Below are 24,255 nucleotides of genomic sequence, written 5' to 3'. Positions count from 1 at the left end.
TGGATTTTCTGCCCTATACAGACTTCTTCTAAACAAATGTCAGAGCCCTAGTTAGCTTCTATTTCTGATAAACTACCTTGGAATTGGCATCCTGGCATGGTCTTAAGAGCCTTCAAACCCCAAGTAGATATTAATTTGAAATAATTTCAAATGTGCAGAGGTTTTTTGCTCTTACGTGGTGTCCTCCCGTCGGGTACTGGCCGGAGGGGCTGTCCTGTGTTCCTGGGTTACAACACTGGCTTCCAGCTTAGTCACACACGTTGTCTCTTCACCTCTAGTCAAGTGGTGGACTCAGAGACAAGTGGACTTACTCTACCAGTGTCCACTCTAAGGAGGCTTCCAGCAGGTACTGTGCTTATGCTCGTGTGATAATAGAGAGGAAAAGCTGGAGGCAGAGACCTGAAAATAAAAATATCATCATCAGAGATGATAAAATCTCCCTCCATTTTTAGAAGGGGAGATTTTTATTTATGTTACAGAAAGACTTGTTTCTTCTGTCTTTTTTGCTGGCCGTGGTATTCTGGGAATGATTCTGTAACAGACAAGGCTTCAGAGGAAGGTACCCAAGCTTGAATTTTTGCTGTGTTGTTTGCATATACTTGTTGTGTGGGAATGGAACTGGGCTATGTAACAAAACTTCTGGTTCTGTTATTCAGGTTGCTGAGGACATCTGGACCTGTCTTGTTTGATTTAGAGTCATGTTGCTGTCTGCTTTTTTTTCTATTTTGAACTTTTCCTGATGCAAAAATTGTGCCTGTTGAATTATGCTGCCTGCTGCCTGCAGATTTGTTGTAGATTAATTCAAAAATGAGGTGTCCAAATCCATTTGAGGCTGTGATAGCACTCCATCTACTGGGACTGCTGCATTTCAGAATGCAGAGCCTGAGTCCCATTTTCGTCCTGCGTGTTGTTCCTTGAGTTCTCCTCGTAGTGCTTTGGCCCTTCAAATGTGTAGCTTGGTATTGTGAGCTTTTACTTAAGGTATCCCTTTTTCTTATGTGGAACAGAGATCACATAGTTCATATAAGCAAGGAGCTTACTTTACATTAGGAGAGAAGACCTGACCTCTCTTAGTACATGCAAGTGAAACTGTATTTCCCCTGCCTTGAAACTACCAGTGAAATACATTTTGCACTGGCTTATAATGCTGTGATTTATGCTGTGATATGCTTTGTGATATTACAATGTCCTTTTGCCTTTGTGTTTGATTTTTTCCCCTCTAATAAATTGTAGTGGGTATGTTGTCAGTGAATGGGGTATTTACCCAAAATGCCCGTAGGAGAGTGAGGCATTCTCCCTGCTGTTTGCTGCCTCACAGAAGGAATCCTGTGCTTTTTTTCCCTCCCATTAATCTTACTGCAATTTTTTTAATTCTGTCTCTTTCCTCCCTGTTTTGAAATAGTATTAACGGGGGAGATATTTTTAAACAGAAGAAAACACACCTTTCTTTTGTGTGCAGAGACGTACGTGTTACACACAAATGTGAGTGAGTGACCAGAAGCAGCTTTTTCATTTTACATTTTGAACTTCTCATATAGAGAAAACAGAGCAGAAAAGTTGTAGTACTTGTTCCTGTTTTTCCATTCCAAGACATGCTAAGCAAGTCACTTGCCCTTTCTTATTCAGAGTGAAAATACTTTGATCCAGTTTTCTGAAGACAATACTCATTTCATAAGAATATTTAATCAGTAGAAAATAGGGAGGATTTAGTTTGTTTGTTTAGTATTTAACCAAGTGAATAAGGCAGATTAGGGGAAGGGGGGGGACTGGACCCATAAACAAGGTGATATATAATATTTTTTTTCGTTCTCCTTTTAAATAAATACCGATCAGCTTTATGTTCAGAGACAATAGGAGCCGTTGGCTTAAATTTGCAGTTTACTGTATTTATGGCTGTAATATCAAGGTGCTGCCGTCGTAATTTCATGCCCCAATGAGAAGAGCAAGGTCGAAGCAAATGCTTCCATCGGCATCTGCTAACACACTAACTCATAAACAAGGCCCGGCTGGATCAGGTGGCACGGAATAATACAGGCTAATGAAATACAGCACAGCTTTCCATTACTGTTAGTTTTTACAGTGTCGTCATTACGTGTAATTTATGTTTAAAAAATTCAATTTTATACAAGGCTCTGGGAAATAGGGGTCTGCAGGTCACCCGACGACTTTTAACGGCTCTGAGAGTCCTTATTGCACTCCACTGTTCCAACAAAATGTTAATAATAAATAATAAAAAAAATCCTCTTTTACTTTTTCTCTGGTTTGCATATCTTGCGCTGTCTTTTTAATTGCAAGTGGCTAAGGAGAGTTTGGGGCTGTAGATGATGTCAGGAGTTATCCCCTTTGCTGATGCTCCCAGAGGGGGGTTACTATCTGCTTGCTTTTCTTTTGTCTGTCTATCAATCACCCGGGGTCCTGTAAATGGAGTAAACACAGCTGAGGAGAGGGAGATACTTAACAACCTCTCTCCCAAACCCTCACCCTCTGACATTGCCCTCCTCTCCTCCATTACACTTCATTTTATTATAGACTCCAAAAAGCTTGGCCAGGAAGAGAAACTGCTGCTGGATTTATTTATTTATTTATACTTGTTATGCCAAAATACTTTTTATTTTAACCTTTTCCCTCCTGGTCGACTCCCTGTAATTCTTGGCATTGTTCTGTCAGTCGGATTTTCCTTCCCTGTTTTTGTGCTGTGCAGCTGAGGTTAGAGCACCTTTATCAGTTCTGATTGCTGCTTAGTCACCCTGATGGGTTAAAGTATATCATGTTTCTTAAAGATTGCACTTGCTTAATTAACAGTCTCATAGATGAATAAAGCTGTAAGAATCCAAAGCCCTTTTTCAGCAACTTTTCAAATTACTTTTATTTCTGCATTTTTCAGCCTGACAGTTGAGACCAGTCCCTGTCCCTTTGATGTGTGGGTTCCTTTACCAAAGTTTGAGCTGGAAGTGCAGCAGCAGGATGTTTACAGTCAGATACTGTCTCAATGTAAATCAAGGGTAAAAAAATCAGAGTGATGTTTCTGAAACCTTAGGTTTTGTTCAGCTGTTGGATTGGGCTCAGCCTCACGAAGGACCCATTTGTGAAAGAAAATGGATCAGGAGACTTTGCCTTTTTGACCTTTTTGAAATACATTCAGCTAAGCACAGGGTAGGATACAGGACAAACATTTGATAACAGAGTCACCCAGCACTGCATGTAACTGACTGAACAGGTGGAATCATTAGTCTGGATCAGATCCCAGAAGGATTTTATGATGATTCTTTTAAAATGTGGCCATGTTCTTTCTGAGCAGGGTTGACTCAGTGGCTTCCAGGAACAGGAGTGTAATGTCAGTTCAGGGTGCTGACCAGCAGATCTTTGTTTTAGTCACACCATACCAGGCACTGACTTCAGGTGGTCACGTAGTTTGTTGTAGCTAAACAACTAGTCCTGTTCTATTTTGTTTTCTTCTTAACAGAAAGTCTGTGGAGAAAACAACAACAGCTCCCACCCCCTGCCCCACACCCTCCCCTGCCTTTTGTCCCTGTGGAGGGTGGGTGTGAGGGTTGCTCCAGGGTGGTCTCTCACAGTGGTAATAAAGCTGGCTTTGGAAACCCACAAAGGAACTTCATTCTTTCCACCACCCTTCCCTAATGTGGCACAATTCTTAATTTCACTCAAACAGAAATTTTCTCCCTAAAACTGGTGTTGCCTTCAGGTTGTGAAAGTCTTGCGTGAATTACTGGATTGAGCAGCGGAAGGAGGAATTTAATGAAGAAAAACATATCCTCAGTGCCTGGAATGGGAAAAGGGTTGTCACTGAAATGTCAGAGCCTGTGTCAGAGGAGAAGAATAAACTTAGTGGCTTCTCTAGTTAAGCTCATGCAAGGGTTTTGCATTGCAATTATTGCTACTGTGTTTTGGCCAGAAAACAGTTTAAACAGTGGATTGGGACTCCCATCTCCTGAGTTTTATTTTCTGTCAGAGGTTCAGTTCTGACCTTGAAGCACTTCTCATATCTGTATGTCTCACTTCTTCCTCATCTGTGAAATGTGGATAACGGAACTATGAGTACTCCTCAACTTCAGAGTGGGCATGAGAGGAACAGCATTTTGATGTACATGAGGTCCTCATACTAAATAGTGACAGATATTATAAAAGGACATAAACAGAGAGTCGAGTCTTAGAAGTTCTTGGGCAGAGGAGCTCTTTATACACACCCGAGGTGCAGGCACCTAGAGATGTTTGTGACAGCCCGTTTTATTCTCTGACTTGCTCTGATTCTGTGTTTGACTACAATTTACAGAGGCTGAGTGATCCCTGCAAACTGAATGGCAGCAGTGACAATCACAAAAGAGGGACAGCAAGAACCTTTGAGTGCAAAACAGTCATGGGCGCTGGATTATTCAAATCAACACCCCGAAGCCTGAAAAGGAAATTTTAAGGCTTTGTGAAAATTATGACTAATTCCTTGCAATGGCTGTGGTGCTGTGGAGGAATGAGATGGATGGTGGGGGGCAGGGAGCAGGTTTGCATTCCGTGGGGCTCTGAAGGCAGTTTCCGTGCATCCTTCTCCTCAGCTCAGTCCTTGCTCGGTACCCTCTGCGGTTAGATTATTCCTTGCAGATAGCAATCAACTGGAAGGAAGTGTGTGTCTAATTTGCATGAGATTATTTAAAACAAAAAAAAAGGTCTGCATTAGTCAGGGTGATGGTAAACAACGCAAAGAGATGCCTTTTATAATATAGCCGTGGCTCAGCTTTCAAAGCCAAATATAATTCACTTACAATTGGCAGTTTCCTTTATTGTTCCTTTTAACCTTTTGCATTCTGCAGGGGCTTGATCTTGCTGCAACTGCAGAACAACAAAAATGTTTGTTTTCCAAAGTGTTGGAAAGTGGATTTAGAGCGATTCCTCTGTTAAACTGAGGTGATTTTCTTGACATACGTATTTGAGAGTTATATTAGACACAAAGCTTCAGTTTCTGTGGCACTGCTTTTGCATCCAAGGGAAGTGGTATTGATTTTGGGTTACCAGCTTCCTGCTAGATTAGAACAATGAAGGGACCATGGATACTTCTTCATGTAGTGCAGTGATAGAAGGTCTGTGATAAAGCAAGGTGAGAGATTGGAACAGATGACACTTTCCTCTGGTTTAGAAAGTCCCACTTTTCTGTGTAATTAATGTATCAAGGTTGAATAATTTGGGCATGGAAAACTCATACTGCGTGCATACACGTGTGTAGGTGGTGAATCTGAAAAAAAATCAGTCCAGAGGGAGTTGTGATGAGTTGGTTATAATTTGCCTGAGGACACTCTTGGAATACCTTGTCCGTTTGTGCTCCTGTGTGTGAGAATGACCAGCACGAAGGCAGGTGTGTTCCTGAGTGCAGGGTGACTTGGCAGCACTGAGTCTCTCCAGGGCAGACCTGCTCCATGTGTGTGCTTAAGGAATCAGCTCTGGGACATGTTTGGAGACCAAGATGACGAGGCCTGAAAAGCATCTTGTCCAGATGAACAGAGGTGTTCCAAGGGGGTGGCACTCCCAGCCTCCTCCTCTGCTAATTAAGGGATGTAGTTTGGGATGTTCTTTTGTATAATGCCACCAGCACCATGACCAAGACCACTTCACCAGGCAGCACAGTAGTCCAGGGAAGTAATAACAATTCTAATTTGATCTACTTTGCACAGCATTCAGTCCAGGAATTACGATGTGAAAGGTTTCCCATTGTTCTATCATTCACATTGGCTTTTTCTTCACAGCACAGCAGGGTTTAAATGGAAACAGTGATACTTGGATGTCCCTAGTTGGCCGGATCAGAATAATCCTAGATGTGCATTTTATCTGCAAAAGATTTTAGTTTTTTTCTCAAACAGCATGAGAATAGAAGGGGCAGTATGGTTAGGAAACAATAGGCATTGTTTGCTGCTCTTTTTGCAGAATGAAGTAAGGATCCTCCATTATTTCTGATGTTTCTCAGTGTTAAATATTATCAGATTTGCTGTCTTTGCCTGGAAATAGAACAAAATGCCCTATTATAGTGGGAGCCACATTTACAGCCAGCAGCTAATGTTGTCTCCATCTTTATGAAATCCCAGAGTTGCTGGTGATCTGCAGCGTTGGCATCTGTTTATGTGCTCTCCTACATTGGATAATTAGGAGCTGGTTTAAGCAGTTTCATTCTGATTAGGACTTTGCTTTTTAACATGGATTAGACACCATAAATATTGCTTTTGTGACTAGAGCAGGAGGGTGAGTTGTGTTCATGTGCCTTTTATTACTCTCACTGCAAGTCTTGTTCCACATTGTTACGTGTGGTTTTGGTTCCTTACTATTTGAGGCATTCATCAAATACAGCTCACGGGGTGATTCAGATTTCAGGACCAAAATCAGGAGCTTCAGATTTCTGATACGGTTTCTGACACTGACAATGTTCAGAGAAATAATCAAACTTCTCTGTGCATCAGCATCTGCTCTGTAGAGTGGCTGAGTAGTGTCTCGGAGGAACTCACAGATCTCACGTGCTCATAGGAGTAGGGAGAAGATCTGCTAATAGTTATAAAGCCTTCTGAACGCCACAAGCGCTGTGTTAGTGCTTATGATACTAAATAAGAGTTCTGAGACAGAGTTGTGCATTTATTTCTGGCAATATTGTTTGTGCTACAGATTATTCTGTGTAGACCCCCCAGTGTGCAGTGAAGCTGAAGAGCCTGAAAATTTTCTTGAAACTTAGCTAATATACCCACTAGCCTGGGCATTTTTTATACTCTACCTCTCTGTACTGGTAAAAAGGTAAGTGTTCTAAAGGATTAAGTTCAGGAATTTCATGTACTAGCAATGCTTTGTGGACCTCCAGTGGGGGTGATGGAGAGGAGGTATCCCCCCCTTTCCTCCCAGTGCTGTCCTATTCACACCATTTTCCTCACTGTGTGAGAATCAGGTGATCTGCTCTTTTCTCCTAAATCCCTTCCCTTAAATCCACATTCTCACTTCCAACCTTTGGGAATGTTTTTGCACACACACTGAGTGTACAGTGAAAGGTCCTGGATCCCTTCACATGTTCCTCATAGTGGGGACACTGGTTTTTTATGCGCTTCTGTGCAGGAGAGTGACACAACAAATAACACCCAGCTGCCCAGGTCCCACTTCATGGCTGCCATCTGAGTACTAAATTCTTTTCCTAGAGGATGTTTTCTCCTGTTGGAAAAAATAATCCAGCTGTGCTTCCTTCTTCACAGATGCTGATCATTGTGACTCCCATAGCTACTTTTCTTTTCCCCCTTGTTGGCCAAATCCTTTCCATATGTTGTGGCCAGTTGCAGATGGTCATCCTGGCGTTTCCTGGTGGCAGGAGTCACTGCACCACCGTGCACCATGTGTGCAGTGTTACTCCAGCTCTGTGTGAAACACAAACCAGGCTGCCCTGGGGCAATCTAATCATGCAGCAATAGGCCGGGGCGATGCTCAGCTGAAAGTTTGGGCTTGGCCTTGTTTTGATCTGTTTTGTTATAGTTTTATTTCCTCCTTACATTCTGTGTCCCATTCATACTAATCACAGTCAGTCCTGATTTTTTTCTTTTTATTTCTGCATTTGTCATAAAATAAAGCAAATTATTCCCGTCTTCGGAAACGATCTAGACTAATTAGTCGTCTAACCCAATAATTAGTTTTTTGTTTCCCTGTCTGTTTTCATGCATTATTGTTAGTTTTTTCCCCTCTTTTTTTTTTTTACACCATTACAGATTAAAATGAGCCACATTTGCAGTTGATGGTATCTTTTTTTCGGGGGAAGAATGGAGAATTGCAATAGAAAGCTACTTCAAAAGCAGCAATAAACTCAAGGATAAATTAAGGAAATTGAATGAGCCACATTTGGAAGCAGCGTTGAGGCTAATATTCTGTCGCTTAAGGTTAAATTGCAACAGAGAAAGAGAGAGGGAGACATTCCAGTGAATCCAAAATTGGGGAGGCATTACTGCTCAAGTCAGTGCCAAAATTCTTTGCAGCTTGAAAGGGTTCTGCCTGGCTTGAGGATTTAATTATGCGTGCATCAAGTGGGTAAAGGTGCTAAACTGATGTCGTTTCTCTGCTCCCCCAGGCCTGACAGATGAAGAGATCGACCTGGCTTTCCAGCAGTCGGGCACGGGCACGGAGGAGCCACAGTCCCCAGGTCCTGCCACACACCCCGTGCCAGCACAGCCCCCTCCCCCTGTGGTGTATAGTAAGTAACTCTTTGAAAAACAACCCCTCCTGTTGCTTTCTGCAGCGGTTTCTGCAGCAATCTCGCAGATTTCTGTGCCACATCCTAGATTTCAGTTCAGCTGATGCCACACTTTCTGTCAGAATTGGGCACCACTTTGAATGCACCTCCTGGTTGTTGATGCCCGTGACAAGATCATGTTACACAAGGAAAATGAGACACAAATGATCACAAACAAACATCATCCAGGCTAGCCTGTGACACCTCTTGACCTGAAGGTGTATAGTCAATACAAATCAGATTCTGACGCGCTACAAGGATGTGAAAAAAGCATTCAGTCAACACTGGGGCTCAGTGTTCCCTTCTTAAACTTAGAAAACTTCTCTCTCTGATCTTAAGTAATCTGAGGTGTGACGGCAGAAATTCTGTGCAGACTGTGTGGATGTGATTGTATGATTTTTGTGCACAAAATACACTCTCAAAGAATTTTTAAAGTCCCAACATAATCTGTGTAGACTCAAAATTTACATATATATTTGCATTTTAAAACAAACCTCACAAAAAAGTATCTAAGCTCCAAACAATAAAAACCAAAGTGCACACCATTAAAAATCCATCAAGAGAAGCTGTTCAGCTCACATGTGTGTCTGGCAGTTTGAAAATCACTTCACTTACCTGCCAAGTATTAAAAATAGGATTTTGTTGCTGCTCCTGAACAGCTTTATGTCAGATACTGACTGATAAAACAGTCCACTTAGAGCTGTGTTTGTTAGTTTAAGACACAGTTTTGCTATTGCTGGAGACAGTACTAGACCTGCTTTCTGAGTTTTTAACTGCTCTGGTTTGGTATAGTTTGAGAAGAAAAACATTTGTGATAGAATTGGGCTCAGAACTGGAATATTTGTGACTGCTGTATTGGGTGTGCAGGGCTGAATTCTGCCCGAATGCCTCTCTGTCATAGTCCACAGAAAATGCCAGGGAAGCAAAAATCTGCTCTCTTGCTCAAGAAACAGTGCCAGATCCTCTTGGTGCTCTCCATTGCTCATTCAGCAGACTCTTACCATAACCCAGTCCTGGAGGAGTTCATCTTCCCTGATTTCCTGATCTGAATAGGGCAGGGAAGGGCACACAGTTCAAGCCAGGAAACACTGTCACCACTGTTAACCCTGGCAGCTTAATCACACTCTAGTTGTTTTATTTCACTGTTTTGGCCTTCCTCAAAGCACCAGTTCCAAATTTCTTCTTACCAGGTAAGAATCTTAACTAATATTTAAACATCAGAATGTTCCCAGCAACAGCTCCAAAGACAATTTTGAAAGTATCATTCATAATGCTCAGAAACCAAAGGTGACTAAAAATACCATGGAAGTAAAGCCTTTTTAGGGGATATAATTGTAGACTAAATTGGTGCTCTAACTTTGTGATCTGGTTGGCCCCTTTTAAATAATTTGAACCCAAAGCTTTTTCCTGTGAGCCAGTCCTTTATAGCAGCCCCCAAAATTAGGGAAAGGTGACGATGAGTTCATTAGGTATTGTTCCTCCCCACTCTAGCCATTCTTTGTAGACCTTCTATTTAAGCTTAACCTCTAAATGGATGTATAAAAAGAATGAAGAGCTGAACATACATGGTATTTGTTTGGCCAAAATACTTGGTTTGATTAGTTCTCATCTGTGCCCTGTTCTAGTCCTGGGCTGGTGTTAATGAGGGATCCATCTTTGTGCTTTCCATGGTATCAGAACTGCAAAAGGAATATGTGGATTTCTCTAGAGCTGATGGATGAGAGGGTGCAGTGGCTCAGTGCTCTTTCAAAGGTGTCTTCTTTGCTGTAGGTTATTTCATCAGTTGGATGCTAATCCTGTAGTGAAGATTTCTGAATTGGTCCAAATCTGCTCCAGGACAGTTGTTTCTGTGATAGTTTACTAAGTCAATTTATCTTTCACAGATTTCTCAGGGCTTGTCATGTACAGAGACAGACAGACACTACTTTTTCTGTCTATCTGTTATGCTTATCTTGTCACACAGCATTCGTGACACTGCCTTGGAATGCTGCAAGGTTTGAAGTTAGAATATCTGCAGGACTAGTGAGATAGGGAGGCTGGTGAGCCTCTGCTCTGGCTTGGGAACAACTCATATTGGAGAGCTTATCTTGAAAAAAGTTGCAAGCTGTATTTGCCTTCCCCAAAAAAGGCATCTGAGTTTCTTGTGAAGCAGCAGCTGATCTGCTTGAGTTTAGGTCTTGAAGACTGTGAACCACTTTGTTTGATATTTTTGGTTCTTTTTAAGCATTTTTTGAGTAGTTTTGACACCTCTACACCAAACCACAAAACTAGAGAGAAGGAATTACCCCCCACAGAGCAAAAAGGAAAAACATTTGAGGAGGGTTGTGTGCTGAAAAGCAGAGGCTTGTGTTCTAAGAAATCTTAATTTCTCTCTGCCTCCTCTCCCCTCAAGGTATTGCTGCTTCATGTTTAAAAATTACTTTAAAACTGTGGGCTGTGAGTGCAGCAGTTCAGGATGGTTCAGAACCATCTCAAGAGTTTATTCAGCAGGAGTGAAGCAAAGAGCTGAGTTGGTGATTTGCCAGCAGTGCCAGTGTGAGATGCCCACTCCTGTGAGTCACAGCAACAAATCCTGTGCACACCTTTGGATTTAACTTCCTTCATGTCCTGCTGTTGTCACCCCAGTCTGTTCTATTTCTTAAGTTCATACCACTTAAATACTTCTTTCTGTACAATTGAACTGCCAGTGTATCCATCTCTGAATATTCTGATGTTTTGTTGGAAGCAGCTGTTACCTGTATAAATACTTTCTTATTCTTGAAGAGTTAACAAGAAAGAAGCAGACTTGGAAGCCTTCAGAGTCACACAGTTCTTGTGTGCTGATCTCCTTCTGGGCTTGGTTCAAGAGAAACTGTGAAAACTTTTGGAGGAAGAGACAAGAATTAAGTTTCTTGTATTTTAGGTTAATACCGTCTCTACTATTTCTCCTCCTGTTCTGGAGGAGTAATTCCTTCCCTCCAGTTTGTACTTTTGCCAAGAGGTGTCAAAACTGCTTTTAAAAAAAAAAGCTTAAAAAAAGCTTGAATTTGATTAATATAGAGAAACAAGACTTTGCCTGACTGATAATAAAACTGATAAATGACATTTGAATTACTTGTAGCAGTAATTTATTACATAAAATATCTTTTATTTGACATGCGATTAGTTGCTGGAAGCATCACTCAATCTGACTAGTTTAAACATGCTCTGAAATGAACCCCTGGTAAAAAACCAGAGCTGTCTGCTGTTGCCATTCTGAAATGCACTAATCCAGCAGCGAGGACAAAAACCTGACTTTAAATATTTCAATGATTAATTTGGTTTATGGTTTTTTTTACCTTTCTAACCCACACAATTACAAGCAAACTCAGGGGAGTTTCTGAGCAAGGTGTGCAAGGCTGCAGCTGATCATCCAGGTATTGCCTGTGTGTTGTCCCCCATGGTATTTATGGGCTCCATTTATGGGGGTTTGTGCAGATTTGGCACCTCCTTAAAAATCAGTTACAGTGACTTTTTTCTTGCCATTTGGATCTTCTTTCCCAACCCCTGTGCCTTCATTATGTGGGGGGGCTGTGGAATACAGACTGTTTTCTTTTACAGTGAAAAATGGTAACTGGAATCCAAACTCTTTTTTTTCCCCCCAACACCTTTCCATGGATTCACTGTTTGCTCTTGGAAAATCACCTCTTCCAGCCTCAGTTTCTGCAGTTTTAAATATGGATGCTGGTGAGGCTGACCTTAACTGGATGCACAAGGCCTAATTAATTGGTGTCAGGAAAGTTAATTCTGAGATGAGCGGGGATCTTAAAAATAGCAGGTGTTTACTCTGGAAGTGCAATTTACAGTTGCTGCTGTGAAAATTAAATATACTTATAGAAAACACGGACTTACAGCTGGAGAAAATGCCTGTCCCTTCCATTTGCCTTTTGAAGGTCTCTTATGTAGAATGGTTTGTTACTACCCCAGTGCCTTAACTGGAGAGTAACTGGGCTGTCAGTGCTTTTTCACTTTACTTGAATTTTATTTGTGTTACCAGTGGAGAAATTGAGGATATGCAAAGCACTGAGGTTACAGCTGAGAAACTCCTAAGCCTCTCTTCCACCCGTGTTTTAGGTTAGAGAATTGCAGAGGAAAAGGAAGGGTGTGTGAATTTTAGGCAGAGCTGTGACATTCTTGATAGCACCGTAAAGTTGCTGTGGTCAATGCAGAGCCTTTACTGCATCCCTCTCTCACTTTTTCTCTTCACCCCCTCACTTTTTTTTTTTTTTTTGCCACAAGACAGAATTATTTCACACATCTCTAAAATGAGTAAAATGGCATTTCAGCTTCTTGTCTTTATAGACTCTCTGAACTTTAGGAAAGATCATTCTGGTCCCTTTTCATTAATAATGAAAACCAGGGGGCAATAAAATGTTCTTAGCTCGAGCATTAGAGGAATGGAGGGAGGGATGAGGGAGGTGAAAGGGCAAAGCGGGCAGATTCCTACAGGTGTGTCTCCTTCCTGCTCAGAGGTCACCAGCTGGGAGGGGGTTTGGGACAGCCACTCAAGGACAGCTTGGACAGGGCACAGCTGCACCCACAGAGAGGATTAACCCTTTGCAGCAGGCAGTTCAGCCAGGAACGAGCTGTGTCCTCACAGAGGGGCATTTTTAGTCAGAAGTTCAGGGGAGAGAACTGGACAACCAAGATACTTCAGATCCCAGAAATGGCAGTGGGAGCAGAGTGTGGAGGGGAAAGTGGGGTGAATGGCTGGGGTTTGCAGCGAGATAAGCCAGAGATCATTTTCAATCCTGACATGTACACAGCCAGTTACTGCAGCTTAGCTGACGTGTGTTAACTCATTAAGTTAAAAAGTTATGATAATTTGATCATGTGCCTAAGCTCCAAAACTGCAACTGCAGCAACCCAAAATACTCCTGGTGACACTATTCACCAGTTCTGACAGAGATGCTTTAATTTGTTCAGATTTCTAGTCAGTGGATAATTTCAGGAGCTGTGTCCTAAAACATAGTAAGAAGCTCTGAGTGCCAGTGTTTGAGGGTCAGTGCCTGTCTGTGGACCCTGAGGGCTGGGATTGGGAGTAATTCTTGCAGTGAAATGTCTGTAGAGCTCAGCAACGAGCAAAATGGCAATAGGTGAGCAAAGCAGAAAGGAGAGCAGCATCCACCCATGTCAGCCAGCTGAGCCTCCCTCTGAAAGCCCAGACTGAAACTGTGGAGAACAGAATGAGCTCACAGACGTTGCAGTCACATGTAGATTTGGATCTGTCTGTTTGGAGACCACACTGGCCTCCATCTCATCAGTTCTGCCCACATCCTGCCACTGAACTTTAGGCAAGATCATTCTGCATCCTCTTTATTATTAAAGAAAACCGGGGGCAGTACAAGATTTGTTCAGGGAACTGCGAGGGAGGTGAAAGGATAAAGCTGGTGGAAAACTACAGGTATCTCCTGATGCTGCTGGGAGGAGCAGAGCACACCGTGCCTTTGCTTTGCTCTGTGGAGTCTCTCAGCTTCTGTGCAGAATTGTGTGTTAAATATTTCAAGCTTTTATCTACTTCTTTACCTCTCTCTGTAGATATTTAATTGCATATTTTCTCTCTGCTCTTTATGTGTGCTTTGGTCCCTGTTTGTAACTTAAGCTTGAAAGACACTGGATCCTTCCTTATTGAAATGGTCCATAATTGCTGACACAGTTTTCATAAACCCACTTATTGCCCTGATAGATTACTCTTCTTTCTCAAAACACTCCTTTTTCCTGCACTCCTCTGGGTCTCTGACTCTGTCCCCATTTTCAACAATTATGATAGAGGAGAACAATAGGTGTTCAGGTAGGGAGTTAACCTCAGCTAGTATGGACCCTACAGACAATTATCTGGGATCAGAGTGCATTCTGCAAGGGAATAGGAGGGCAGAGCAGCTTGATGGAACCTTTTTAATTGCTGCTGTGATTTGTCTCCCTGTGACACTTTGTGCAAGGTCAGTGTCAATGCCAGAGGTCTGGCCAGATGTTTGTGTCCTCGGGCCAGAGGCCTGCACACTGTGTGCTATTCACGGCTCTTTTCTCGGATAAAATGGGTGTACAAAAATGTTGTCACCTGCAGTTCTGACTGTGATTGTTTCTTGATTTTGGCCCTTAGGTCCCCCTGGCTCCAGATGGCGAGATTATGGGGCTTTGGCCATCATAATGGCAGGAATTGCCTTTGGATTCCACCAGCTCTACAAGGTAATATCTGAGAGAACCATGTTATGCTGCCTGTGTCCAAATCACCGTGTTGGTTCAAAGCTGATAAAGCATCTCTGTCCTCAGTGGCACTGCCATTGGTATATTTGAGAAATGTAGACACTTAACATGAAAATGCAGAGTCAAAAAAACCCCCATGAAGAGCAAACAAACCTAGTTTTTAGCTGTGACTCTCAAACTGCTGTAAACAAGGTAATTTTCATCAGGTTTGCTCTAAGCGCATGTTCAGTTCCCAGGCCCTGTGCTGCAGAAGGATCCATGGCAGTGAGAGTTGTGACCTGTTAGACCCAGTCCATCCTCTGTGTACAGAGTTAGGAACTGGTCTTTAGCACCCTGAGAAATGTAACCACAAAACTCTTCTTCTGCAACTTGTTTTAACACCTACACTAGGGGGGATTTCTTTTCTCAGGCAGATGTGTGGATAAAGGATCACTGGCGCTGTGATAAAGGCTGAGGTTTGGGGGGTGGGATTTGAGGATACTTCGGGTAGATTAGAAAGAGCACTTTGCATATCCCTATTTCCTAAAAAAGTTTCTGTACTCCATGCAGAAATACCTGGTTCCTCTCATCATGGGAGGCAAAGAAGACAGGAAACAACTTCAGAGGATCGAGTCAAACATTTCTGAGATGAGTGGCAGCGTGACACAGACAGGTAAAGATTAATGACTCCATCAATTCACCCCTCAAAGCCTTTCTCCCTGTATCCTCCATTCTGCCAAGACCCCCACCCTTTTCTTTCCCTCCATCTCCACTTTATGTGGTGACTTCATTTATCTGCTCTGAGAATCTGTTCACATTTGCAAATGAAGCCGCCGTCATTTCGGTTTAATTTGAAATTGCTTGTTTACTGTCGGCACGGCCTCAATTAATTATGTTTTTACGGAAAGGCTCCCAACCTCAGAATATTAATAAGGGGAATAAAATGACAGCCTTTCGGAGGGCTGTAAAGTTCATTTTTAATTTCTGCTTCTCTGATGTTTTCAGGGGCTTTTTTTTGGTGGTTTCCCCCCACCTTCCATCTGAAAATCCGAGCAAGGGTCGGGAGAGTCTGTAATTACTGTGCCTCCCTGACCTGAGCCACCTTCTCTGTTATTGACTCCATAGGGTGTCTGTTCATTACCCAATGCCCTAATGATGGTCTGGATTAGCTGTTACCTGTCACGCCAGTGGAGGTTTTAATTTTATTTATTTTATCAGCTTGTTTACTACCTGGAAGCTTTGGATAAAGTGCCAAAGTAGAAAAGTTCTACAGCTGGAGTTGGAATCCAGCAGAAGTTGCTCAGCGTTTGCTGGGCTGTAGGAGAGGAATATAGGGTGCTCTCCTGAAATAAAAGGGGAAAAGCACAAAGTATACTCAGTGGGAGGAAAAAAGGTATGATTTTCAGCAGTAAGTTTGTTAAAGATATTGGGATTGAAGTAGCTGGTGGGTTGAGAGCAGGAGGATGCTAATTACACTTTTTACTGAAGGGTGAGAAGAAAAGCATCTTTCATTTCTCATGATACCCTGAGGTCAATCCTGGGAGCAGCTTCTTCCCAGATTGGAGCTCGCCCCAGTGTTTGCCTGCAAGAGGCCTGAGATAGATAAATGATGCAAACATTGTATAAGTTCAGGGAGATGTACAAATCATAAACCAATATAATTAGAAGGGAGAGGTTTTGGACGGATATACTGTGGGCTATAGACATCTATACAATGGAAAGATAAACTAGAAATACTGGAGGTTAGATGCAGTGCAGGTAGATTACCCGTAGTGCAGATAAATCATATGGATTAAAGTGAGCAGGCGGGCATAGATAAATTAAATACAGTAGGAATAGAGGCATCTCTGCAGCTAGACAGCAGGAAAGGAGTGTGTGAGTGTGTATGAGCATGTATCTCACTTTGACTCTCCTGCTTTTTCCCTCACAGTGACTCAGTTACAGACAACTTTAGCAGCTGTCCAGGAGCTGCTAATCCAGCAACAACAGAAAATCCAGGACCTCACCCAAGAGCTGGCTGCTTCTAAGGTATATCCACCACCATCTCTAGAACATGCATGGCTTCTTTAGTGGGCACATGGAAAGCACCTGTGGGGTTCACAATGCAGCCATCAGCCCTGTCAGATCCCCAGCCAGTTCCTCTGCATCTGTCCATGGGAGGTCTGGTTAAAGCACTGGTTGTGGGTTGGGTACTCAGTGAAACAATCTGACTTTGGAGGGGGCTTTGCTGTGTAGCTCTGGATGCAGCACCTGTGTCTGAGGCCTCACACTTGTTCTCATCTTCTGCAGTGCATTTGAGATGAAATAATTGTGGTGTTAGTCCACTGACCAGTTGTGCAGAGGTTTTGTTTGTGTGTAATATGTAATATTACATGTTTCTGTTTCTCTTGTCTCTTAAGTCACTTTTCAAAACAGTGACTTAATCCTGTTCAGACAAGCATACACTTGAAGGACTGTATTTAAGTCACTTGTTCAGATCCAGGCCAGGTAATGGTCCATCATTCTTACAATCTGGGTTCTTGTTCCAGTGATTTTGGACAGCTCAGTCTCATCACAACCCCATTAGTGACGCACAGTGACCCATTCCCCTTGACTCCTGACTTGACCCTGCCAATAAAACCATCAGTTCTGACCAGTTGGTGTTGTTACATGTGTAAATAAAGTAACCACTTTTAACCAAAATTGATTTTCTTTCTGGCAATGAGAATTAGTGCTTTGCATCTCCAGAGTACTTTGCAGCCACTGGCTTAAGCATTCTACAGACAGAAACTGTGGATGACATGTGAGGTGGGGTGCATTTGAACCAGTCACATGGAGATGAAGCCTTCCTTTGACTCACAAACCTGGGGTTCTTCAGGGTCCAGTCTCTGGGCAGGGAGAGATTTTCCTGTGAAATCATTCAGGCAAAGCTTCCAGCCTTCTACCTGGAGCAGGAATTGTCTTCTCCCCCTTCCCTACACTTTATTCTTGTACAGGCCCTTTGATGGTGTGTCACTGGTGGGCCACAGCTGACTCTGTGCTGTGCACACTGTACAGTAGGAATCCCTCAGTGGCACAGCTGTAAACCCAACCATGAAAGCCAGTTTATGGCCACAACACTCTGCTTCAATTTTCCTTGGGAACTGTGGCCTGACAGTGGCCTGGAGCCAGTCCGGAAATTGGAAAACTGTTTTCAGGTCTTAAGTGTTAAGATTAAGAACACATGTTGAGCTTTAAGAAGGGAAAAGGCCATAAGAGTCTTGGTGGTTTAGAGAGTCTTGAAGAAGTTTTTCCTCCCCCCTCTCTACCCCCTGCACTGAAATGGTAGCACACATTGTTATGATATCTAAACCTCATGTGTACAAAGAAAAACTTGGGCAACCCCACAAACCAAGGAATAAAAGCTGTGTTTTCTCAGCTGTAATGTAAGTTTTTATATCTGCTTTTCAAACTCCTACTGGCATGCTGTAAAAAATTAAAAAGAGGGACTTTAAGTAATTAAAAAACGTACATAAAAATTCAAGGCTTGAATTTTCTACAACTGTTTTTAAAGAGACTGGCTAAAAAGCCCCAGATGTCAGATTTTATTTCTAAATCCTAGGCATCTGGCACCATATGTGTTTCGGAAATTTGAGTCCTTTGCAGGCCAGTGAGTGGAAATCGCTCCCTTGTTAATGTGCTGCCGTAGCTTTCAAGGTCTTGGAAAGCCAGAACAGTGGCTCCTGGATTCTTGCTGTCTGAGGGCTGGGAGTGTGAATCCCAAGGGATGGCATCTGTGTATATCCCAGCTCCTACAGCCCCAGCCTCTCCCAGCAGTCTGGGGTCGGAGCCCAGAAGTCCCTGTGAGCAGTGCTGGCTGTGAAGGTGCTCAGGGTTACTCAGCACCAGCTGAAGTCTGTTTAAAGAATAAGTAGGAACAACCAGTTCTGGCTACATGGAGTAGGAACTGCTGAGGAGGAGATTTGTGTTATTCCAGCCCTGGCTTCCTTTGGCACGGGGTTTCTTAGAAGTATCTCTGGAGCGATGCTCACAAATGGGTTCATTCCAAATGGCTTTTAGCAGAAATTACTGTGGGAAGTGCCAGGCATGAGTGTGCTCTGCTCCCACAGCTACAGGAGCTGCTGGAGCAATAGGATGGGGGAACCATAGGCCGTGATCTGTCTTTAAGAAAGTCCCTCCCATTTCTCAAGGTCCCGAAAGGGTTAAAAGAAAGAATGCCAAAAGTATTGTCTGCAGCATATTCTGCTCAGTTACTTGCTCTAATTTCTGCCTGATATCCCATGGCTATTCTGATGCAGTGCTGACAGCAGCTGTACCAGGCTTCCAGGAGTTACTTACCATTTTTCCCCACCAAACTGCATCGACTGCCTTGAAATATCCAAGAGACAGAGCCTAGTCCAGCTGCTGCTGGGGGTCCAGCCTGGTAACTCCAGCACAGCTCTAATTCTTCACATTGAGGAAGGGAAGATTTTTGCAACTTTCAAGCACTGATTTATCAGCCCACCTCTAAACACCACAGAGTGCAGATAATCGATTCTTTCTTTCATGATTTAGGAGAAATGAACAAATGGTTTTAAAATAGTTGTTAATATATAATATTTGAATATGTTGCCTCAGCTAAATGCAGTCACAGGAAGGAGTAAAGGACCTGATTCAGTGCAACTCCCACAGCTGTTCAGGATCCTAACTCTAATTCTTCTATAGAAATTCATTAGGTCAGTGCCAAATGATTTAGTTTATCTCTTTGTGTATTGTTCTCTGTCTGATATGTTGGTGGAAAACATCCTATGTGGACCCAGCTTTGTCTGAATTCTCATAAGTACTCCTGCAAAAAGAAGTGGCCCCTTGAGATGCTTCAGTAGTGGTTGTACATGGGATGTTGGAAACAAGATTAGTTAGTCCCCCAAACACATAGCAAATATTTGAGTAGTCTTGGCACCTTGAGACAATTAGTATTTCTGATCACTGTGGTGATTTGTTCAGGTCCTTCTGTATTGTGGAAGTTGTTTTGCTCAGATATGAGAGGTTTTAAATGTTAGAGCTTATGTATGTTATCCACAGACTCAAGATTCCCAGATAGGATAACACAGGGGAAAGTGACATTGGTGACAAGTGACATTGTCCAGTTCAGACTTTGATCTTTATGTCTTGTTTTTCATATTCTAGGCCACAACTTCCACCAACTGGATCCTGGAGTCACAGAATATTAATGAATTGAAATCTGAGATCTACTCTTTAAAAGGGCTCCTCCTGAACCGGTATGGACAGAACTGGGAGCAGGTCGTGGTGGGGAAAGGGCTGCTTTCTGAATCTTCTCAGTCATGGAGAGGAAAGGCATTTCCAGCAGGAACTAGCTCTATATCCTGTTATTGCTATTTTAATAATACCACTTTGCACTCCACTATCACTTTCTATTTGCAGGTCTCAAAATGCTTTTCAAACTTGCCTTAAATCACAGAGTGCTTGGGGGAGTTGATAAGATTTTTCCTTTTTGTTTGCGGTAGAGGAGCTCTGGGCCGTTCCCCACAGTCACCTCCTCTCAGGCACTGCCTGCATCTGCACCTGCATTCTGCTGTACAAAGAGTCACCTCTGCCTGTTCATGGTCAGGGCATAACCAGGATGAAAAGAGTCTCACCACAGCAGAGCCTGTTTATCTCAGATAGCTCGGGTATAGACATCTTACCGTGTAGGAGATGTCTGAAATGAGGTGATAGAAATCCCAGCCTGTGGGACAGTCATGAGAACTGGGATCAGATCTCAGTTCCTGAGAAAATTCTTTTTTTTCCAAGTATGTTAATTAAGAGTTTATCCAGCTTTTCAGCTATTGATCCCTTCCCTCAGATCTGACTCCCTTCCCTCCTTCTACTTGTAACTAAGTCTTCTCAAGTCATCTGTTTCCTAAGAGGTGGACTTCAAAGGTCGGTCTAAGATTGAACTAAACACGTTCTGGATCTCAGCAAGTGGGCTTTTCAGAAGTCTGAAAAGTATATTGTCTTTAATATCCTTTTAGATTCTTGCTACACCTCTCATTCCTCCCAGGAGTCTTGGTAGGAAGCTCTCAGGGACTGAGGACACACATTAAGTTCCTGTCTGTTAAGCTGGGTCATACCAGCCTCACTGCTGGGGGGAGAGTGTTACTTGATGACTCCCACTTTCCACACACAAGGTGAGGGTGTGTGGGGAGTACTGGATCAGACATGCTTTTTTGCCTTGCTCTTCATGGTGGATGACTCTGAGGGCAGCACTGCTCCCCTTGCACTTAGATTTGTCCTGTCTGGTGCTTGGATTCTCCTCACAGGCATTATTTTGCTACTGTCGTATCCATAAAGCCACCTGGAAAGGACTCGGAGACAGAGCAGCCAGCTTTCCCAGCTGGTGTGACTCCATTCAAGTCAGAGGAGCTGAACCAGTTTGTGGCAGCCAGGGCATGGCCCAAACATGTAAAGTGCCTGCTGGGACTGGGAGAAAGGCTCTGGATTGCCACGAGCCAGAATGCAATAGTGGTGTATCACTGTGGAGGTGAGAGCCAGGTGGTGAAATTCCTTGGCTCGGGCACAAGGACCTGGTGTGTCTGACTTCTTGCTCCAGTGGGAGATTTCTTTTCCAATTAACTAGTGATTGTTTTATGAAGGGACACCCATGCCTTTTCTCAGGCAGCTTTCCTGAGTGCTGGCTTACTCTGTGAAAATGGCCAAATCAGATCATTTTAGTGCTTCAGATTGCCCAGCTGGGATATTTTCCTTGCATACAGGCTCGATTGCTGGGTGCTTGTAAAGCACTTTGAGAATCTGGCTGGAGAAGCAAAGTGGCCTTGGTTTTGTTCATTTATGGCAAAGAGACTTGCAGTTTCAGTCCTGCTTTACGTGACTTCCCCAGTGCAAATGCCATTCTCTCTAATGATAACCCCTCGGTATTTTTAATAAAAGCCCCTTTCTCTCCTTCTTTCCCCCTCTTCCCCTCCCCAAGGAGGCAGTTCCCTCCCTCCCCTTCAGCTCCTAAGATCCCATCGTGGCAGATCCCGGTGAAGCCAAGCTCACCCTCCAACCCCGTCGTTGCCAACCACAACAGCAGCAGTGACATCTCCCCGGTCAGCAACGAGTCGACCACCTCGTCCCCGGTGAAGGAGAACCACAGCCCCGAGGGCTCCAAGGTCAGCTGCCACCTGCTGAGCACCGAGGAGGCCACCAAGGCCGTCATCGATGTCACCAGCCAGGTGAGGATGGAGGTGCAGGGGGAGGAGGAGAAAAGGGAAACCAAAAGGAACGAAGAGGAGGAAGAGGATGATGAGGATGACGATGTCAGCCACGTGGATGAGGAGGAGTGTCTGGGTGTCCAGACTGAGGACCGGCGAGGAGGGGATGGTCAGATTAATGAGCAAGTGGAAAAGCTACGAAGACCTGAGGGAGCCAGCAATGAGAATGAGATTGACTAAGACACCCTGGCTGCTGCTGCTGCTGCTGTCCATCCTCCCTGGCCTGCTGCACTGCCCCAGTGCCTCTCCCGTTTTGTGGAGAGAAGTGCTACCATCCCCTCCAGTGATTCTCCCATGACTGACCTCGAGCAGGGTCACGATTGCCTGGTGAACAAGGTGGGCCCTGTTTCACCACAGGGCTTTGCAGTGTTGCAGTGGCTTCTTCTCCCCTCCCAGACCTCCTGTGAGCTGGGGTCACTGCTAGGCTGGAAGACCGATCGCCTTACCATGCACCACAGCTACAGAATCAGCCCTCCTGCAAAAACACCATCTCAAACAGTCAGCCTCTTGCTGCATCCTAGAGCCCTTCCATCCAACTTCAGAAATCTGTCCTGAGCTCCTTGATTTCACAAGCCTTTAATCCCCACATAAGGCCCAAACCAGTTCTGTTTCCCAAAATAAACCCTCTGTTTTATTTCTCAAACTACTTGATATTCTGTTGCCAAAAAAAAAAAAAAAAAGAGCATTTTAACCCTGAGTTCCTCACCAGACCTCAGTCTTGGCTCTTCCAAACCTTATGCCAAGCCTCAGATTCCTGAAACTACCTAGCATCTAAAACCACTAAATTTCTGTGGGGTCCAAAGAACACTATTTCCACCCCATGTGCTTACACTCATCAGAGTGGCCTCTTACTAGGGACCAAGTCCAGGTGTCAGAGCCACAGTAAAATCCATGGGAACAGGTGGCTTTGTTGCTGATTGCTCCCCAGTAAAAGAAGGCTTTAAAAGAAGTTGACTCCACTCATCCCAATTATTACCCTTCCTCCTCCAAAGACAAGGAGCTCCCATCAGTTTTTGACATCTTACATTTTATTTATAGCTGCCCTGAATGAATGAATGAATAAATGAATGGGGTGATATATCAGATGCTGAAATAGTTGGTTAATTCTGAATGTTTGCAATGGTTTTTAGCCTGTTTTTCTCTCTAAATGAGAAGAAAACAAACCTTAAATGGTTAGCTCAGACCTGTATTTCTCCAGTGACAGGCACCTGCTTCAGCAGAGCAGTCTCTTCAGCAGAGAGAACAGCTCCAGCTCTGAGGTTTAACCACTGGCCCTCCTTGCCCAGTCCAGCCTTTTTTTGCCCCACTGGGGCCATACACAAATCAAACCAGTGAATTTTGAAACCTCTCATTTGCAGCATTGTGTTCTCAGCTGGTAAAATGGTGGTGTCCAATGATATTATTCACTGCATCAGAACCTCTTAGCAGAGCAATTCTTGTAACAACTGAGTCTCACTGTCCTCACCAAGCAAGTGTGCTCGTCTGTGTGATCATGTATAGATTTCAAATATAAAATATGATTGTATATAATTGTAATAAATATGACTTACCACTATTTAACACCAGGCTATCACTGGATTACTGTGGTTCTTATTTTTGGGGAGAAATATGCGTTGGGGGGGGTAGGGGAGGGAAACTGGATGGTTACAGAAATTCAGTCCCTTGAAAATGTTTTCTGAAGGACGTTTGTGGTTGGTTTTGTGACTACTCCAGTCCTAGGTGACCTCAGCAGGAGGCAGTGCAGGGAGCAGTGTCAGGTACACCATAAACAGCTCCAACAGCTCCAGTGCTGGGCTGTGTCCGATGGTGCAGAGCTTGGGATGGGCGGATCAATCACCTGGGCAGTGAAATGCAGCGGTTCTGCCTTGGCTCCCAGCAGGAGGCTCTGCAGGGTGTGGAATGCTGCATCCTGCTCCTTCCACCCCGGCAGCAGGAGGTGCTGAAGGGAGCCTGTGAGATATCCCACGGCCCCTCGGCCTTATCTGCCGGGAGGGAATGCTGTGCTGGATCCCATGACTGGTCTAACCCTGCCATCCCAGTCCAGCAGCCACTGAAGGAAAGGGAGTGCAGCAAGTAATTTGTAGCTACTACAGTCCCATCGTTGTTCAACAGAAGGATTTGGCTCCCTTCTGAAAAATGAGGGATTTACTTGATTCCCGAGTATTTGGGTGTCTGGTACACAGTGACATTTTCCTGCTCAGGGGGAGTGAAAGGGACCTTCATATTACTGTATTTAGACCTGCTGCTGAATGTGATGATTTCTCATGCCTTAAATGGACGAATATCTTCCCCAGGAGTGAGTGTGTGTGTGTCTCTCTCTCTCCCTCTCCCTCTCAGTCTCTCTCTCCACTGTTTAACGTTCACAAAGAACGTCACGTTTAGCTAAAACAGGGCAAATTTGAAAGTGTTTAAAAGGCCAGGCTTTTCTTAAGAGATGGCACTTTGCATTTCTCCAAGCCAAGAATCCTCATGAAAAGAAAACACGGCCGAACGCAGGGGTGTGATGAAAAAGTATTGTCCTGCCTGTGTACATTTTATATACATAGAAGGTTTTGAAAATAGAAAGTGCCTGGACAA

General features: G+C 43.7%; 1 protein-coding gene across 1 annotated transcript in view; it reads left to right on the top strand.

Annotated features, from left to right (window-relative positions):
- Positions 1-23,248, top strand: part of PEX14 (peroxisomal biogenesis factor 14) — a 71,732-nt gene extending 48,484 nt beyond the window's left edge. Inside the window, exons 4-9 of the mRNA XM_032708923.1 lie at positions 8,084-8,206; positions 14,364-14,449; positions 15,017-15,119; positions 16,377-16,474; positions 19,592-19,683; positions 21,393-23,248. Coding sequence (XP_032564814.1) covers positions 8,084-8,206; positions 14,364-14,449; positions 15,017-15,119; positions 16,377-16,474; positions 19,592-19,683; positions 21,393-21,858 — 968 coding nt within the window. The 3' untranslated portion in view covers positions 21,859-23,248. The remainder of the gene's footprint in view (positions 1-8,083; positions 8,207-14,363; positions 14,450-15,016; positions 15,120-16,376; positions 16,475-19,591; positions 19,684-21,392) is intronic.
- Positions 23,249-24,255: the final 1,007 nt, after the last annotated feature.

The sequence above is a fragment of the Chiroxiphia lanceolata genome, chromosome 22 (genome assembly GCF_009829145.1).
Source record: "Chiroxiphia lanceolata isolate bChiLan1 chromosome 22, bChiLan1.pri, whole genome shotgun sequence".
NCBI classification, from domain to species: Eukaryota; Metazoa; Chordata; class Aves; order Passeriformes; family Pipridae; genus Chiroxiphia; species Chiroxiphia lanceolata.
This window is presented reverse-complemented; position numbering and strand designations above follow the sequence as displayed.